The sequence below is a fragment of the Mus caroli genome, unplaced genomic scaffold, assembly GCF_978045245.1.
Source record: "Mus caroli unplaced genomic scaffold, Mus_caroli_1 scaffold_6, whole genome shotgun sequence".
NCBI classification, from domain to species: domain Eukaryota; kingdom Metazoa; phylum Chordata; class Mammalia; order Rodentia; family Muridae; genus Mus; species Mus caroli.
The window spans coordinates 45,555,849-45,575,929 of NW_028227261.1; the positions used below are offsets into that span (position 1 = coordinate 45,555,849).

General features: G+C 37.0%; 1 protein-coding gene across 1 annotated transcript in view; it reads right to left on the bottom strand.

Moving 5' to 3' along the window:
- The window catches only part of Faf1 (Fas associated factor 1), a 298,892-nt gene that overhangs the window by 36,029 nt on the left and 242,782 nt on the right, over positions 1 to 20,081 (bottom strand). The window contains exons 16-17 of the mRNA XM_021160394.2: positions 3,634 to 3,714; positions 3,048 to 3,125 (exon numbers count right to left, since the gene is read on the bottom strand). Of these exons, the coding sequence (XP_021016053.1) occupies positions 3,048 to 3,125; positions 3,634 to 3,714 (159 nt within the window). The remainder of the gene's footprint in view (positions 1 to 3,047; positions 3,126 to 3,633; positions 3,715 to 20,081) is intronic.

Here is a 20,081-nt window from a genome sequence, read left to right on the forward strand (position 1 = left end):
CAGTTTATTTTATATTTGTCCATCTCTTGCACAAGGTAAAGAGCTTCTTGAGGTCTGAACTATGTCTTACATTTAAACATAGTAAGTTATATACCAACATAAGTTATGTAAGCAACTAATTTAATGACTGACCTCAAACAAGTCTGATAAACTCGTGTGATGAAATATGTTTTTTTTTCCCCCAAGACAGGGTTTCTCTGTATAGCTCTGGCTGTCCTGGACTCACTTTGTAGACCAGGCTGGCCTTGAACTCAGAAATTCGCCTGCCTCTGCTTCCCAAGTGCCGGGATCAAAGGCGTGCGCCACCACGCCCGGCACAGTATGTTTAGTTAGGTATATATGTTAGTAGGTATTCCATGAAAACAACAGAAAATCAAGGTAAGGGTAAAATAAAAACAACTAGTTTTTAAGGATAGGACTTACAAAAAACAATTTGGTAAGGAATGTGTGGGAAAACACTATTGTCAAAACTTTTATTTTGTGGGAAAATATCAATGGGAAGGTACAAGAAATGACTAGCTGCAATGTCAAGCTGCACCCACTCCCCGGATTCCTATCTTTTTACATGTTAACAGCTGGAGTAAATATACAGGGAGAATTGTTTCCGATATGAAATGCTTGGGGCCAAGGTGCCTTAGATTTCAGAGGTTTCTTGTTTGGGGATATTTACATATATGTGCAGTCTTTTATAAGAGGATATGCCTTACAAATACTTGAAAAATAAAATTTTAGCCCAGGATAAATTATGTAAATTATTTGAAGAAAGTATCAATACACATGTAGTGAATTTTTGTGTACTTAAAATTCTTTTATTTTATGTGAGAATTATGTTTCCATTTATGTGTATGCACTACATGTGTATGCGCTCCGTGTCTACAGAAGTCAGAGAGGGTGCTGGATTCCCTAGACCCTCTGGTAGAATAAGTAGCCAGGGCTCTTAACCACTGAGTCATTTCTCCACACCAAATTATATATAGTCTTGACATTTGAGCAAGATGGTATGGTTAGAGATATCCTATTAAGGAAAGAGAGAAGGCACAGTGGCTCACACTTGTAACCTCAGTACGTAAAAAGGCAGAAGCAGGTTGATCTCTGCGTTCAAGACCAGCCTGGTTAATACTATCTGTTCCAGCCTATGTAATATGACTGTCTCAAAAACAAACAAATGAATAACAAAACAAGTCCAAATATGGGGTGGGGAGCACTGTGAAAGCGGGCAAAAAGAGCAGGAATCTCTCAAGTTTTAAAATTGTATTTCCTTAAAAAAATTTAAAACTATATTTACATATTACATTAATTGATCAATAATAGTGTGTGTGAGTGTGTGTGTGTATGTATGGCTCATGTGTGGAGGTCAGAGGACAACTTGTGGGAGTCAGTTCTCTATTTCCAACATTTAGGGCCTAATGACCGTATCCAGGTAGTCAGGCTTGGTGGCATGTATCTTTACTTGATAAGTCATCTCCGTCCTTTAAACACTATTCCTTGAAATAGCTTAAAAGAATAGTGGATAAATCTTGTGGACATAAAGTCTAGAAAATTCCTACATATATGACTACTCTAGACACATACAATGGTACATGGTCTTAGAGTGGAGTGGAGTATGGAGAAGGGCATAAGCTTTATAGTCATGAAGATCTAGGTGAGAAGCTCAGCTGTTTCTATTTCTACACATGACTTACTGACGTTCATTTTTCTTTCCTGTGAAGACAACTCTTTAACTTGAGGCTTGTTTACTAAATAAGCATATTCAAAGCAGCCACATAGTTAAGACAAATGCAGTTCAATGAGCTGTTTCCTGTCTAGAGAACCAGGGTTTGTATGTGTGGCAGAAACTCATTACATGTAAGATCATGGACAACACGTCATTCAAGATCTAACTCAAATATTACTTCTTCATACGTTGTCTGCTTATCAAAGCTATGAAAGATTTTTTTCTCTGTCTTACTCCAAAGCCATTTTGGTTTTATTTACACTATGCCACTTAGTACATTTTTACCCTGCTGATTTGCTCTTCTTTACAGACATGTTATATATTCCTGCCAAGATTTAATTTGTTGTTCTAGGTGTAAAACATTTTATTATTATTTGTTTCCCTTGGCGTGTTTGGTGCGATTCTTGTTGTTATTGTAATTTTTAATGTGGGGCAGAGTAGATATGCCAAAGAAAGAAAAAAAAGAAAAAGGATAAACACATAAAGAGTAAACAGATCACTCTCTGGCCACTGGCAGTAGACACACACACACACACACACACACACACACACACACACCCAGAGAAACAGGTGAAACAAGTGAAGAACTGAAAGGAGGCATCTTTTGCCAAGAATGACAACTAATCCATTTTATCAGTTAGACCTCTAGGTTTTTTATAACTTCTCAGATAGCTTCTATTTTTTATTTAGTGAACCAAGTTATTGACCTCATATCTAGAAAAGCATTCTAAATGCGTATCTGAAAGGATCACCTTATTTCCCTTACTCCTACTCCCCTTAAGCATGAATCTATCTCAATGTTTACTATTCTAGCACCATAATTATGTATTTTAAAGACTGTGAATCATGGCAGGGCAGATTCCATATCTGCATGACTATCTACTAAGACAGCAAGGTACATAGTGTAAAAAACACAGTGAGTATAATTTTCCTCTATATTGATATAGACATAAACTCAAAAGGAAATGATCAGCTGAACAAACTAGGGGCTCAATGCAAGACACTGTAGAAGCAACACTGTATTTTTGATAGGTAAAGTTTAGGGAAAAGATAGAAATATAGATTGTATATTCTCAGTGTAAGAAAATAAGAATGATGGGAAGTGCCTATTTAAGGCAACAAATAGGGGATAAAAACAAAAATAAGAGAACACTAGGAATCTAATACTTTATCAAGTTTTTTTTTTTTTTTATAAGATCAGGGGTAAATCTTCTGAAGATAGGTGTGATCACTAATACCAACATGAGCCCAGGAAAAGCACAACTGTGTTGCAAAAATATTAATAGCCTCACTAGCAAGTACAATAGCATTCCTTTCTTAAATTATGCCCTACCTCGCGTTCTTCTTCTTGCTCTTTGCGAATCTGCTCCAAACGAAACTGTTCTGCCATCTCTCTCTCATGAGCTTCTCTCTGTTGATACAATGAACAAGGAGTAAATATTCAATAAACATTTACATAAAAATAATAAAACAAAGGAATCAAGCTCATATAGGCTTATGATAAATGTTTAATAGAGTACTGAATTCTGCTATCAGGAACTTTATTATTTTTATTGTATTATATGATTCAACTGGGTTGCTTCTACTGGGACACAGGAGGAGAAAAAAAAAGAAGTTATATCTAAAGGGTTTGTTCAACATAATCTACATGGGCAGTGTGGTAATAGCAATGTCCCCCCCCCCCCCGCCCCCTGGAAAGAATGGAAATAAAACCAACACCACAAAACACGAACTAAGCATGGTGACACTAGATCCTAGCACTCTGGAGGCAGCAGCAGGAAGATAAGAAGTACATTCATTCTTGGCTATATAGCAAATTAAAGGCCAACCAAGAATAGAGACACTGGGAGTGGGGGGGAGGACGAAGATGTTCAGACAACCAAAAACCATTTAGAATTCAGTTACTTGACCAAACCCACCTTTGCCCTGTCAGCTTCAAGGGAAAGGCGATAGGCCTCATCTTGCTCTCTCTTCACATTTTCTCTGGCTTCACGTTCATCCTTAAATAAAAGATTCAGGTAAAGTTTCATCTTTTTTTTTTCTTTTAAGAAAAAAAGGAAAACTGTCTTACTTTTTTTTAAAATAAATGAATGTATTCCAATTAAATAAGGAACTTTTAAACTGACCATGTGACTACTTGTAAGCTTCATAACACCTTGTGTTGAATGATGTGTTGTCCATGATCTTACATGTAATGAGTTTCTGCCACACATACAAACCTACTGATAACTTCTGATAGGTAGATAGATAGGTGGGTGGGTGGGTAGATGGTTGGATAGATAGATAGATAGATAGATAGATAGATAGATAGATAGATGTAGATGGATGATAGGTAGGTAGGTAGGTAGATATATAGAAGACAGATTTTCAAATTCTTGGCTACATTTTTCTTTAATTGTTATTTTTAATTTATTTCATCTTATTTTTTACATGCTTTAATGTATCTGTGAGGGTATAGGATCCCCTAGAACTGAAGTTACAGGCAGCTGGCAGCTGTCTGATGGGTTCTGGGAATTGAGCCTGGGTCCTTTGGAAGATCAGCCAGTGCTTTTAACTGCTCAGCCATCTGCCAGTTCTAACTGTTCTAGTTATATATATGTTTAAGTTCACAGTTACATAAATACAACCTGCTGTGTCCATTTAGTGTTGCATGATTTCAGGGCTGACCACTTTGTACTAGATAACCATTAGAAGGCTCATTGCTGAGGAAGACTAATTCTCCCTCTCTCAGCAGTCATTAGTTCTTCCTCTAGGGATGGGGCCTGTGAGAATTCCACTTTCCTCAATAGCATGTCAATTGGTGTTGTCATTGTTGAGGTGCTGGTTAGGCAGCCATATTGTTGGGGTGTCATGCAGGTAGCTTCCCTGTTGTTGTAAAGGGCAGAATTTCACAGCAGACTTCCTGGTCCTCTGTTCCATTTCCACCCCATCATCTTCTATGTTCCTTGAGCTATAGGTATGGTAATTGTGTTGTCTATGTATCTGTTGTGTATAGACACCCCACTATTAGTTGTTATTTGTGTTTTGAACAGTTATAGTGTCAGGGGAATCCAAGAGACTATTAAAACAATATAGATTATTGATGTTGTCATTAGTCACCTCCCAGAGATTGAATGTAAGATCCTATTGCTAAAGATACTGTATATTTCAGACAAAGGACTGGAAGAATCGAAGCTTGATCTTACCCGAAAGCCTCCTCCCTATGGACTACTTTTTATAGAACCAGAAGTTGCTATATAAGTTGTCAAGGAAAGGAAGCAATCAGCAATGCTACCAGCTATGATGCCTATGAACCATAACCATGACTAGCATGACCAAATATCCAAAATAGTTCAATAGTGGCACACATCCCTTGACAATAACAACTCCTCTCTAATTAAACTTAAGGCCTACTAAGCAATAGGGAAATCATGTCTGGTGCTGGAAGCTTACCCAACTTCTCTTGGCTAGTGAGGTCATTGATCTTAAAGGAAAACCATCTAAACTACTTTACTAAACCAACAGAATTCTTTATGACATTCTAAATACTTATCCTTATACCTCAGTTCACATTAAAGAAACTTGTCTTTGCTGCAAATGAAGACCGTTAATACAGCTGTTTTCTGTTAACATCAGGAAGAGGTCAGGGTATCTACTCAGCTCATTTGATTCACTACTGAGCTAGCATTTCTAGCCAGTCCGGTAACAGCTCTTCTCCCCTACAGAAATCTCTGCTCTATATTCTGTCTGTGTGAGGTTTCCTGCTTACCTATGTGAACAGAAATATATGGTATTTATCCTCTCATAGTTATCTTTCATTAATATAGTGTCCTTAAGGTTTGTTTATATTGTATCATTTCTTTTTATAATTGAATTAAAATTCCATTTGTGTGTGTGTGTGTATGTATGTATTTGTATACCACATTTGCATGTTCACCTTTCTGTTTGTGGACACTTGAGTTTTTTCCACCTTCTGGATATTGTGACTACTACTTTAATTACATTCTTATTGGACATTTATGGATTTATTTAAAGATATCTACCTGACCTTTGCCCTTTTTCTTATCAAATACATGATTTGTAAATATTAATTACATTTTGTAGATCTGTCTTTTCTCCATGGCATCTTTTGGTACATGGAAGTATTTTTTTTTTTTTTTTTGGTTTTTCGAGACAGGGTTTCTCTGTATAGCCCTGGCTGTCCTGGAACTCACTTTGTAGACCAGGCTGGCCTCGAACTCAGAAATCCGCCTGCCTCTGCCTCCCGAGTGCTGGGATTAAAGGCGTGCGCCACCACGCCCGGCCCATGGAAGTATTCTTAATTTTTTTGAGCCCTTCCTTCCTTCCTTCCTTCCTTCCTTCCTTCTTTCCTTTTTAAAATTTTTGAGACAAGGTCTCACTCTGTAACCAAGGCTGGCCTAGAGTTCACTCTACAAAGACATATTTGATGGCCACAGGAGTAGTGTCAAGAGGCACACTTCAGGTTATGAAAGTAGATTTGTAGATTAAGTTTAACCATAACCCCTGGGATTTTTTAAAAGTCTAATAATATAGTGTAATCTGTGTATATCAGGGGTGCCTCAACAGTATTACCTCTAATTCTCCAAGTTAGAGTTTGCTTTGAATAGAACAGGTGAAAAGGTTCATAGGAAATCTATAGAAAAGATAAAAGCAAATAATACCCATGTACAAATAACAAACACACACGAAGACAATAATGAATTTGTGAGATTTCATTCTGAATCATATGTGTTCAAGAAGTCCTTCTGCCATGATGATCAGGAGGGCATATAAGCATGAAAGAGATGGGAAGGCATTCAGGAGCCCTGAGTTCCCTACTAAGCTCTGCCATTAGCTTCTCCATCTCTAAAGTTGCTCTTTTGGCCACATTGGTCCTCTTATATTTATAAAAATATATGAAAGACAGGTATAATTTTGAGCAAAAGAGCTGATGGAGCAGAACACAGCATTTAAGGAACTAGAAGAGAGTAACCTAGCCCTGAGCACTTAACAATAGATCAGTATGTTCTTTCACAAAATGTTAATGATGTCACAAGTGGATTATCAGCCTTCTTAATATCCCCAGTGCTAATGTTATGGCAAATGTAAAATTGATACTTAATGAATATTTGTGGTAAAATGAAAGGAGAAAAGAAGGGCAGGCATGACAGTGACTAGTTGGTTTAAGAAATCCTCTACAACAGATGGCACATTCTGGGGCACATATCTTGTATTTAACATCCTTTTATATTTGCAACGATCTGTTCTAGAACAGAACTATTTACTTAGAATGATTGTTTTATGAACTGTAGTTGTGCTTAAATGCTTCCCAGCTGAGGTAGCTTGTCCCTTTGTTGAATGTACACAGTATCACAACAGGTCAGTCCTGCCCAACCAGTTGACTACATTGACCAGGCAGTCTGCTTTGTAGGTGAGCTATACTTTTTTTCCTCTTTTCACTGCTAACAATTGATGCTTTATCCTAAAAAAAGATGATTATTTATCCATCGTACACTTGGAGCTGAGGGTGTAGCTCAGTGATATATCCTGTGTTGAGCATGTACAAAGCCCTAGGTTTAATCCCCTACATCAAAATAAATAAATGAAAATAGAAGCTAGGCTTGGTGGCACAGGCCTGTAATCTTAGCACTCAAAAAGGTGCAGACAATAAAACCAGTTGCTCAAGGCCAGCCTGGGCTACATGAAGCCAGTATAAAAATAAAAAAAAAATCAAGCATAATGGCACATGCCCTTAATACCAGTGTTTGAGATGCAGAAGCAGGCATAGCTCTGTGAGTTTGAGGCTAGCTAGTCAGGACTACATAGTGAGAACATGTCAAAGAAGGGAAGGGAAGGGAAGGGAAGGGAAGGGAAGGGAAGGGGGAAGGGGGAAGGGGGAAGGGGGAAGGGGGAAGGGGGAAGGGGGAAGGGGGAAGGGGGAAGGGGGAAGGGGGAAGGGGGAAGGGAAGGGAAGGGAAGGGGGAAGGGGGAAGGGGGAAGGGGGAAGGGGGAAGGGGGAAGGGGGAAGGGGGAAGGGGGAAGGGGGAAGGGGGAAGGGGGAAGGGGGAAGGGGGAAGGGGGAAGGGAAGGGAAGGGAAGGGAAGGGAAGGGAAGGGAAGAGAAGAGAAGAGAAAGAAAGAAAGAAAGAAAGAAAGAAAGAAAGAAAGAAAGAAAGAAAGAAAGAAAAGTTATCAGTAGGTTTTTATCTACAGAGGTTTTTATCTACTCTATATTATGTTAAGGTCATTCTGCTCTAAATCTTATCACATTCAAAGCATTTTGAGCATTTGAAATGGTTTAGCTGTTGTCTGCATCCATTGGCATGAGTACAGGGTGATTCACACTGGTTATGCTTTGTTTGTTTAAAAGCAATTATTTTAATGATAACTCCTTTATCTGTACTAATTATCCCCCTTCCCATTTATTTATTTATTTATTTATTTATTTATTTATTTATTACCATTCTTCATATGGCAAGGGCAGCTGAAATTATCTTTTACCTCATGAACTTCAGAGATTTTAAAATGACAAAAAAACAAAAGAAGAAATAAAAGTTATGCTTAATGGAAAGGGAGATGTAGAACTCCCTTTATTCAGAAAAATAATAAGTCGTGGGAATTTATGAATTCTATCAAAGTCAATTAATAAGTGAATTAGCAGGATTGTAGGATATAAGACATAAGCAAACAATTACATTTCTATATACTAACAATAAATGACCAGAACTTACAGGTTTAAATACATCATTTATGAAAGCATAAAATACATGAAATATTGTGAAAAAACACACAAATGATCTGTACATCAAAGGTAGTAAAATATTATTAAGAAACTAAGGATCTGTTCAAGGGAAGCCTAGTCTATAGAGAGGGTTCTAAAACAGTCAAGGCTATATACAAAGAAATTCTGTCTTGACTCCCCCACCCCTCATATCCCCCAAAGGAAACTTAGAATCTAATGGAAAGAAATAACTTTCATGTATTAGAAAAATCAGTGTTTTTATGACAATTATCTCCAAAACTAAGTGTTTCTTTGACAATTCTCTTTAAAAGATCTATGGATTCAACATAATTCCAACCAAAATACCCGAAGAAACTAGCAAGCGCATGCAGAAATGCATGGGACCTAGAACAATTGCAAAAGCTCTGAGAAAAACAGCCAAGACTCCTTTGACTATCCACATTCGTCATGATGCTAAAGCAAATACATAGTGTCAGCATAAAGGCAGAGCAAAGGAAAAGGTGGAATTCAGATATGGACCTATGTTCTATAAACAAACTCCTTTTCCACAGAGGCAACAAGGTAATTTGGTAGAAAAGAGTAGTGCTGTAAGAATGGTGCTAGAACTTCTAGATATCTACATAGCTCAAATTTCAATGCATAGGTCTATCTACAGGACAACTGAAATGGGTCATAGACCTAAATGTAAGCTCTAAATCAATTCTACAAGAGGAACACCGGAAAGCACAGTGACCACGTGTTAGGAGACAATTCTAAGTCTGATTCAAAAGAATGGATACATAAAAGGAAAAAAATGCTTCAGTTGAATCTAAATATAAAAATTAAAACTTCTTGTGGTGACTGGATAGGTTTGGTCCCCAAAGATTCATTGGCTTAATGTTGGCCATAGGGACTGGCATTATTAGGAGGTGTGGCCTTACTGGAGGAGGTTTGGCCTCCTTGGAGGAAGTGTGTTACTGTGTAGGTAGACTCTGAAGTCTCCTTCTGGTTGCCTTTGGATCAAGATGTAGAACTCTCAGCTCCTTCTCCAGCACCAGGTCTGACTGTAGGCTGCCATGCTTTCTGCCCTGATGAACCTCTGAAACATTTAAGCCAGCGCCAACGAAACGATTGTTTTTTTTTTTAAAGAGTTGCTTTGGACATGGTGTCTCTCCACAGCAATAAAAATCCTAAGACACTTCTGTTCTCTTAAAGACAAGAAAAACTTTATAAAAGGAAGTAAAATAAAAGTCTTTACGTACCAGGTCAAATAAAGAACTTTGTATCTTAGATATGCAGAGGACTCTCAAATAAATAAATAAATAAATAAATAAGAACCCAAATTTTAAAATAGCTAAGATTTTTAAACCTTTCACTAATAAAAGCATATGTAAAATAAATGAGTCACACGAAAAGATTCCTTATCTCATTAGTTAATAGGAAATGCAAACTAAATGGATCCTACACACCCATTTGAATGCCTAAAAGAAAAAATGCTATACTGAGCGTTAACAAGGATATGGTAGTACTGACATTTCTGCACATTGCTGGTGAGAATGCAAAATGGCTTAGCTACTTTGGAAAACATCTTGGCATTTTATGAAAATGTTCATCATACATAAACCATATGACTCAGGGTTCTAGTCCAAGTACTACTCTAGACAAATGAGAGGTGCTCATACATAAACATGCACACAAACTTTTATAGAAATTTTACTTGTGATAGCTCACAAATGAAATATAACCCCCAAATTATATCATCTGAAGTTACAGAATAAAAATACAAAGCCTAAGAAAACCATAAATAAATAAAGTTGGGTGACTATAAGGGAAAGTATCTTATATGACTGACTGAAAGTAACTATCACAAAAGACTAACAGAGCCACAGCCTTGCACAGAGTCTACTACAGCCTTACATAAATAATACTTCTGCCAGCCCGGCGAGTGGTATTTGCCTACAACCTTAGCACTTGGAAAGAAGAGACAGGACGATGGTGCATTCAATGCCATCCTGGGTTATATAGTAAATGACTGGATCTAAAAATACAAACTTAAGTCAAACACAAAGATTCATAAAGATAACCAAACATCTGACTGAAGACTGGCATAATTCCTGTTATTAATCTTCGGGCTCTAATCACATTGTTTCATTTTGCCTTTTGACATTAAAACTGACTCCAGGCCTTGGCCTATTTGAATGTACCAACAGTTCACTGTGATGCTATTCTATTTCCACAACAAACTGTTAATCTTAGAGACCACTTCACCAAACAACATAAAAGAAAATTTAAAAAGCAAACCAGAAAAATGCAAATTATAAGCAGAAGTAGGAGCGTTTGTCTAAACATTTCTTACTTAGAACAGTTACTGAAACCTCTGACATGATAATACATGGCAATTTCTCTTACAATTTTAGACAGTAGGTACATAAAGCCTTTAATCAATGATATTTGCATAAATTTCAAGCCAATCATGACTGAGTTCTTATGCTTTCAAACTTCATTGATTTAGAACTTGAAGAAGCTGGCTGAGAACTGAGTGACTCATTCTGAAAAAAGTCAACACAGAAGAGCAAGGCCTAAGAAGACAGCATTAAAATGAAGGATAAATGACACTGATTAGTCTCATTCCCTAAATTGAAACAAGAGAAAGAATGGAAACAAGCATTTTCATTGATTTTACTGAGTGGAAATTATGAAGAAGACAGTTGGTAAAGGGATGTCTTCCTACTGCCGGCTATCAGCATTCACAGTTATATAAAATCTGCAGTGTTTGTTTTTAATGACCACTGGACAAGAACTAATCTCAGACTCATCTCAAATGTGCAAATTTTATCCTCATCACACTGCTAGTGGCTGTTGGAGGTCAAACTTGCTCTATATATTCACAGGTTGTTTTAAGATCCAAAATGCCTAACAGTGAATGAAAAATTTGAGTCTGTTAGAAGTTAGCCACAAAATATATTGTAAAATAAACTAGAATCATTTGGCTATTTAACTGTTTGTTTGTTTTTAAAGTAGTTAGGTAAAACTTTCAAATGCAAATTATCTTAAATGCCACACTCCAGATGGTGCTTGGACAATTTGTGGAAAAACTTAAGTGCCATTAAACTATATATATGAAACATTAACCATTTTATAGAAGCTCCACTTTCATTAAAAAAATTGACATTGATAAAAATCTAACCTACACACAAAAAATGGAACTTGTACATGGAATGCTGTTCAGGAATGGAAATTGTACTATATCTACGAGATATACTAATATACGAGATACTATTCAGCAATAATGAAATGATGATATATGTAACAATGCAGATGAATCTCAAAAATATTTTTGGACAGTGAGAAAAGCTAGCTATGGCATGATTTAATCCTTTTTAAAACTATAAAGTGCAAATAAATTTATACTGATAGAAAGAGCTTCCTACTAGAGTTGGTAAAAAGACAGGCAAGAAAGTACAGAGAAGTACGAAAAGCTTTTGGGAGGGATGTACAGTTCAAAAATTTGATGGTAGAGAACATTTTGTGGGTATTTGTTAGAACTTATTAAACTATAGTTGTTTTTTAAAGTGATGTTTCTTTGATGAGTCTCATTTTTATGGTTTTTTTTTTTTAACATTTATACTATGAGTAGTTTCCTTGCATAGATGTCTGTGTACCATGTGAATGCATGGTTTCCTCATGTGCTTAGTGACTGCAGAAGGTGTTAGATCCTCTAGAACTGGGTTATGGGTAGTTGTGAACAACCATGTTGGTGCTAGGAATTGAACCCATGTCCTTTCCAAGAACAAATGCTCTCAGTCACTGGGCCATCTCTCTAACCCCTAAACGGTATACTTCATTTAGGTATAAATATTCCATATTAATTTCTGCAAAGCCTTAGAAAATATGTGACTGACAATACTTCAAAACATTAATAGACTACTCTGCATTCCCAGACACTGAGTTTAGTGTAGTCTTTCTGCATGTTCATGCTAACATTTGCTGCTAGGTCTTTTTGATCTTAGCCATTCTAATTGGCATAAAATAAAATTTCAAAGTAGTTTGTGTGTGTGTGTGTGTGTGTGTGTGTGTGTGTATTTCCATGGAGGTTCCTCAATAAATTAAAAATACATCTACAAAATAATACAGCCATACAATTCTTGAGCATATTCCTAAAGACTTCTATATCCTAGGACAGAAGAACCCATTCATCCATGTTCACTGCTGCTCTGTTCATAACAGCTAGGAAACAGAAACAGCCTAGGTGTTCTCTTAACTGAGGAATGAGTAAGGAAAATGTAGTACATTTACACCATGGTGTATTATTCAGCTGTAAAGAATATAATTATGAATCCAAAGGTAAATGGGTGAAGCTAGAAACAATCATATTGAATGAGTTAGCCTAGACCCAGAAAGACAAATGCCACATGTTCCCTCTCATGTGAGGATAATATTTTTTAATCTTTAGATATGGATGTTTAAGTTAGAGTAGTGTTGAAGGCTTGGAACTACTATAAGGTCATTTGCAGGGTAGTGGTGGGTGAGGTGGTGGTGAATTTCAAGGGAAGGAGATAGAAAGTAGGTGATGTGAAGCAATGAGGAGAAATAATGGAACAGGAAGGCTTAAATGGAGTTTTTATCTTTAGAGTTATAGAATAGCACATCTCTCAACCCTCACAAGAGAAACTTTTTACAATAAATGAAAATTAATATAAAGACTGCCAACTGATCAGTATACAAAAAACAAAATTAAAAATGCAGGTAGAGAGAATATGGGGAAGGATACTAAAGAGCTTTGAAAATGTCATATGGAGAACACGCCCAGGATTATAGGATCAGAGAAGGATACAACATCTGTCCCAACACCAGGAGTAACTGGGACCACAAGTTCCTTCCTGTCTGTCTGGGTTGGTGCCCTGAGCACTTGGGCATAAACTCCGAAGCCAGTCCCACAACACCCAGAGGAAGTTCCACTCCCAGGTGCTCTAACACACCTAGGATCCCAGGATCCCAGGAGCTTGGACATACCAGGATCTCAGGATCACAGAATCCCAAAATCACAGGATCACAGACACAGCTTGACTTTGAGGAGTTCTGATACAACCAGGATTACAGGAAGGACAGGCTCCAGTCAGATATAGCAAGGGCAGATAGCACTAAAGATATTCAGATGGTGGGAGGACATAAGCAACAGAAACCAAGGTTACTTGGCATCATCAGAACCCAATTCTACTATCATAGCATGTGCTGGATACAGCACCATACTGGAAAAGCAAGATTCAGATCTAAAATCATTTCCCATGATGATGATCGAGGACTTTAAGAAGGACATAGATAACTCCCTTAAAGAAATACAGGAGATTTGCCAGGCACTGGCATAGCCTCATACGAGACAGCTATAACAGGGTCCCTTCAGCAAAATCTTTCTGGCATATGCAATAGTGTCTGGGGTTGGTGGCTGATTATGGGATGGATCCCCGGGTTCCATTAGGGCCCCCAATGGAGAAGCTAGAGAAAGCACCCAAGGAGCTGAAGGGGTCTGCAACCCTATAGGTGGAACAACAATATGAACTAACCAGTACCCCCAGAGCTCGTGTCTCTAGCTGCATATGTAGCAGAAGATGGCCTAGTCGGCCATCACTGGGAAGAGAGGCCCCTCGGTATTGCAAACTTTATATGCCCCAGTACAGGGGAATGTCAGGGCCAAGAAGCGGGAGTGGGTGGGTAGGGGAGCAGGGCAGAGGGAGGGTATAGGGAACTTTTGGGATAGCATTTGAAATGTATATAAAGAAAATATCTAATAAAAAATAAATAAATTAATGCAAAAAAAAGAAAGAAAGAAAAAAAAAAAAAGAAATACAGGAGAACACAGGTAAACAGCTAGAAGCCCTTAAAGAGGAAACACAAAAATCCCCTAAAGAATTACAGGAAAACACAATCAAACAGGTGAAGGAAATGAGCACAACTATCTAGAATGTAAAAATGGAAATAGAAACAATAAAGAAACCACAAAGGGAGAGAACCCTGGAGTTAGAAAAACCTAGGAAAGAGATCAGGAGTCATAGATGCAAGCATCACCAACAGAATACAACACCTCAGGTGTTGAAGATTCCATAGAAAACATTGACACAACAGTCAAAGAAAACGCAAAAAGCAAAAAGCAAAAAGCTCTGAACCCAAAACATCCAGAACACAATGAGAAGACCAAACTTAAGGATAAGAGGTATAGATGAGAGTGAAGATTCCCAACTTAAAGGGCCAGTAAATATCTTCAACAAAATTATAGAAGAACATTTCTCTAACCTAAAGAAAGAGATGCCCATGAACATATAAGAAGTCTACAAAACTCCAAACAGACTCGACCAGAAAAGAAATTCCTCACATCACATAATAATCAAAACAAAACAAAAATGTACTAAACAAAGAAAGAATTTTAAAATCAGTAAGGGAAAAGGTCAAGTAATATATAAAGGCAGGCCTACCAAAATTACACCAGATTTCTCACCAGAGACTATGAAAGCTAGATGATCCTGGGCAGATGTCATACAGACCCTAAGGGAACAGAAATGCCAGCCCAGGCTACTAAACCCAGCAAAATTCTCAATTACCATAGATGGAGAAAACAAGATATTCCATGACAAAACCAAATTTACACAATATTTTTCTACAAGTCCAGCCCTACAAAGGATAATAGATGGAAAACACCAACACAAGAGGGAAACTACACCCTAGAAAAAGCAAGAAAGTAATCTTTCAACAAACCCATACAAACATAATTCCACCTCTAACAACAAAAGGGAAGTAACAATCACTTCTCGTTAATATCTCTTAATATGAAAATTGATATTACCAACATACCCTATTCAATTGAAATTCAAAAATATGAGGTATTAGAAATTTGTTGGCTGTCATCCAGTGGTCCCTCTAATATGGTAATAGGAGAAATAGGTCCAATATTGTACAATCCATATACACTTTCTGCTTATTTGTAAATGACAGTGTCTTGCTGTGTACCACATAATGGTCTTGAAATCATGCCTCTCCTACCTCAGCCTCTCTATTAGTAGGATTGTTTATTTGATGTTTTTACACTATACTATGGTTTTCAGAACAACTTACATATTTCAAAATTATTTATACAGCCAAAAGAAACGTAGACAATTAATTTGGGAGGTGGCTTGTAAGAGAACAACAAAGAGTGAGACTGAATCTTTTGCTTGATATTTATAATTATTGTATCAATTTTGAAGAAGAGGACCTTATAAGTTACTCTTTTTCTGAGATGAATGCTTTTCAAAATCATCACAGCCAAGGAATCAGAATCTTACCCTCACTTAATGTCTGTGCCACCCTCCAAGCAGAACCACTGTTCATTGAAACAGTTGATGAAAGACTTCATTGACAGACTGTCTTAATACACACATCATTTCTTAAATGAATGTAACCTGTTCCCTGTGGGCTGAGAATGATGACAATCACTCAAGTCAAATAACTCTGACCATAGCAGGAAATCTGTATCAAAATAATTGTACCTATAATTCATTCCTTGGTGCAGTAGAACTGTCAACTTTATTTTTGTTTTCGAGACAGGGTTTCTTTGTGTAGCCCTGGATGTCCTGGAACTCACTCTGTAGACCAGGTTGGCCTCAAACTCAGAAATCTGCCTGCCTCTGCCTCCCAAGTTCTGGGATTAAAGGCATGCGCCACCACTGCCTGGCAGAACTGTCAACTCTTAGCTTAGCTACTATGGAGGTAAAATCCTTTGGTGATATGAGGGACATTGAAATACAGCCTTATTACAATGAACTCCAATGTCTAAAAATTGTTCTTATTTTGGGTTTGTACCACAGTAATAGCCAAGATTTTAAAGCTCTACTAAAAACAAAACAATAAAACAAACAAAAAGACTTTATGTTCAGTTAATAACATGCCCATCATTTTTATGATTGGCATAAAAATTGCCAATCAATTTTGTGTTGAATTGCCAAACAATTTATATTGTGCTGAATATAATTTAAAAATTAGTTCAATTAAAAAAAAAAAAAAGCTATGTCTGCAGACTTGAGAAGTCAAATCCCAGACCATTCAAACTTCAGATAAAACATGTCTTGACAAAATCCCAGAAGGAGAAAGGATACCGCAAAGTCCTTTCTCTAACCAAGAAGGCATTTGCAGTTGTTACATGTTGAGAATGGGAAAATCAGTTTTCACTAAAGGAGTGCCAATGGGTATATGAACCATTCTCTAGATAGGACCTATAACCCAGAATGATGGAGGAATACAAAATGGTCTTCACCATTTTTTATTTTATGTTTGAGATTACAATGATATCATTTCCCCTTTCTTTCCTTCATTCAAACCTTCCCACACATTCCTTCTTGCTAGCTTTCAAGTTCAGGAAACTCTATGGGGGTGTGTGTGTGTGTATGTTTGCTTAGTTTTCTGGGGATCATTTGTTGCTTTTTGGGTTTTATTCTCTTATTGATTTTTCTTTTTGAGTTTGTCTGTTTTGATTTTTTTTTTATGTTGCCTTTCCTATTTGTTTTTTATAGACAGACCATGAAATTGGATGAATAAGGAGGTGAGGGAGTCTGAGAGGAGTAGAGGAGGGGAAAGAATATGATCAAAAATGTACTGTATGAAAAAATATGTTTTTAAATTGAAGATATCTTGAAAAACATAGAAGATGCATATTTTGTGTGCAGAAGTGCCTTTTGCCTGTCCTTTTAGTCACTGATTTTTAACCTACATATTAATAATTAAACTGATAAAAATATCTTTGCATCTATAAATATAGTATAGCCACAGATTCTTTGTAATGTCTGGATGAAAATCTCTTAAAATAATATGGGAATGCTGAAAAAAAAAAAAAAGAGAAAATGTCATATGGAAACCTACTGTAGCATTTCCCTAAAATACATATCTATTCACATATAAAAGGAGTTTAAGTGAAGTAACTCTAGAATGGGGTAGAATGCTACTCTCAGGCATCAACGGCTATCAAAACAAAAACAAACAAACAAAAAACAAAGGCCAATGCTAGGGACAGGTTCCTTTAAAAAAAAAAATCTTGGGTAGTGTGTGTCCATAGACAGTGAGGTCCCCTTCAAAGATTACAGGCTACTCCCAATGTCCTTGGTTGCACCCCACAACTTCATGATAAGATCTGTCACTGGAGATGACATTCTTGGGTAATAGAACAGGGAGAAATCAAGTGGTGTCAACCTGGAAGCTTCATCCCTATTGGCTAGCTTTCATCATGCTCGAAGGTGACATGCATGGTGGTAGGGCAGAAAATAATCAAGAGCTTTATCCAGCTGTGAATCCAGAAAGCTACAATAATGACTGTCCTGGCAAGTTATATCCCCTGGTACAATTGCAGTACCAATGTTATGGGAGTAACCAACAATTTTTGATGGGATGTAAATCTATTCCGCAAGATGGAATTCACATCTGGTATTGTTAACTGGGCCAAAATAACCCTGTGAATGGGTAGGTCATAGGCCCTAGGGAAGAATCTAATAATATAAATTTGCTAAGTGGACAAAGTAATAAACTACAGTCTTATCTTTATAGCTATAGATTAGCACATCTCTCAACTCTCACAAGTGAAGCTTCGTTTTACAATAAATAACAATTAATATAAAGACTGCCAACTGGTCAGTATGTAAAAAGTAGGAGACTGGGAAGTGCCCAGCTCTAAATAAGACAGCTATATCACAATCCCTCCACCGAAGTCTCAAGCATCATTGCACAGGAGTGGGTGGAAAGATTTTAAGAGTCAGAGGTAGTGGATGTCTGCAACAAGACAGTATTTGCTGGACATATCAGGGCCCTTGAACATAAGAATTATAGCAGCCGAGACTGCTTGCATAAGACTGCTTACTTTGCATATAGCCAGATAAAATCCCTGTATAGTTGAGGGAAGGGCTCATTAATTCTACCCTTCGCCTCTGAGCTATTTGTAACTGATGGCTGCTGTAGGAGAAGTCAGTTTTCTTCAGAAATATTGCCTCTGTGAGGCCACCCATGTTCTAGTAGACTATCCTATACCCATGCACAGGCAGGTAGCACTGAGTTGTCTCAGTGGGTTAAAAAAAAAAAAAAAAAAAAAAGGAACACATTAAGTCAGAGGGAAAAGTGGTACAGGAAATAGGGGAGAAGCTGGGAGGATTATGATATGATCAAAATGTACTGTATGTATGTATGTATGTATGTATTCCCCAACCTAAGCAAACAAACAAGTGGACAGGTTAAAAAGAAGCCTGAAAGAAGGAAGATTAATTAAATATAAATGATTTGAAGTTTCCTAAATTTTAATACACAGAGATTCAAGGAAAACAAATACAATAGAGAAGTTACAGATGATCAAATCTAATGTCCAAAAAGGATTTATGAATGATGAAGCATAAGGAGCAAATCCATGGAGATGCTTCTGACTTTTCCAGTATAAAGAGAGGAACAGTAGCTATGAATCATTTCATGTTGTAACTCTTGAAACATACAACATGGACATCAATTTGGAGTGTGCCAGCAATTGAGTCCCACTCTAGACTGAATGAGACAGAATATATGCTGTAAAAAAAGATGTCCTGGTAAATCCTACTTCACACATCATTGTTCATGAGCAGCGATTCTTAATGGTCATACAGAAATCAATATTTCTGACAAAACTTGTTCCAGCAAAAGGCTTCTCAGCATCCAATTAGTAAATTATTCTCAGAAGGACATGTCTATTAAGGCCACACTCTAAGAAAGAAAAGAAAGAGCAAGCTGTGGATAGACATGGATTTTCTTTCCAACATAGTTCTATTACATAGTAAGTCTAGCAAAAGGCTCTGGGGCAAGGGCAGAAGAGGAAAGAATACCACGAAGGCTTTCGTTCTGTAAAATACTCTCATTTCCTGTCTATCTCGTCAAATCTATGATTAAGTATTTGTAAAGGAAATATTACTGAATACCCTTCCTATGTTTTTATCTAGGAGTTTTAATCCTTCAAGTTTTGTATTTCAAAGTTTGTAGAGCACTTTCACACGTATTCTCACAATAATCAGTTTGGCCAAAAGGGGACCTATTTAAAGATGAAGAAATTGAGACTTAGAAAGGGGAAGTAATTTCCCCAGGGTTCCACAGCTGGTAACAATGCTAATACTTAACCTAAAAGGTCTTTCTACTTTATTTCTGTTGAATTTATATCCCTCCACCCCCCGCAAAAGATGCAAACACACTCCTCACATTAGCATAAAGGACAGTCATAGAATTATTTTTCTGCATGTGAAGAATTTGTTTCGATTTGCTACATGAATTAACAAGAGTACTAAGTATAGATTTTGTTCAATTGACTACTAATGGTCTCTCCATAGAGATAACAAAGGGATATTTACCTCCAGGTTTATAATTTCTCTCATCAATTAATATGACTTCTTTCAGACTATAAACAAACTTCGCTTTCTTTCATCTGTGTCTTTAGTCCTACACAAATGCTCGGTAGTGTCTAAAAACACCAACGAACAGCACATGAATATTTGGTTACACAAGTATCTATCTATTTATCTATCTATCTATCTATCTATCTATCTATCTATCTATCTATCTATCACCTGTTTGTCTATTCCTATCTATTTGTATAATGTAGGCATTAGGGGCAGAGACAAGAGGATCCTGACAGCTTGTTGGCCGGTCA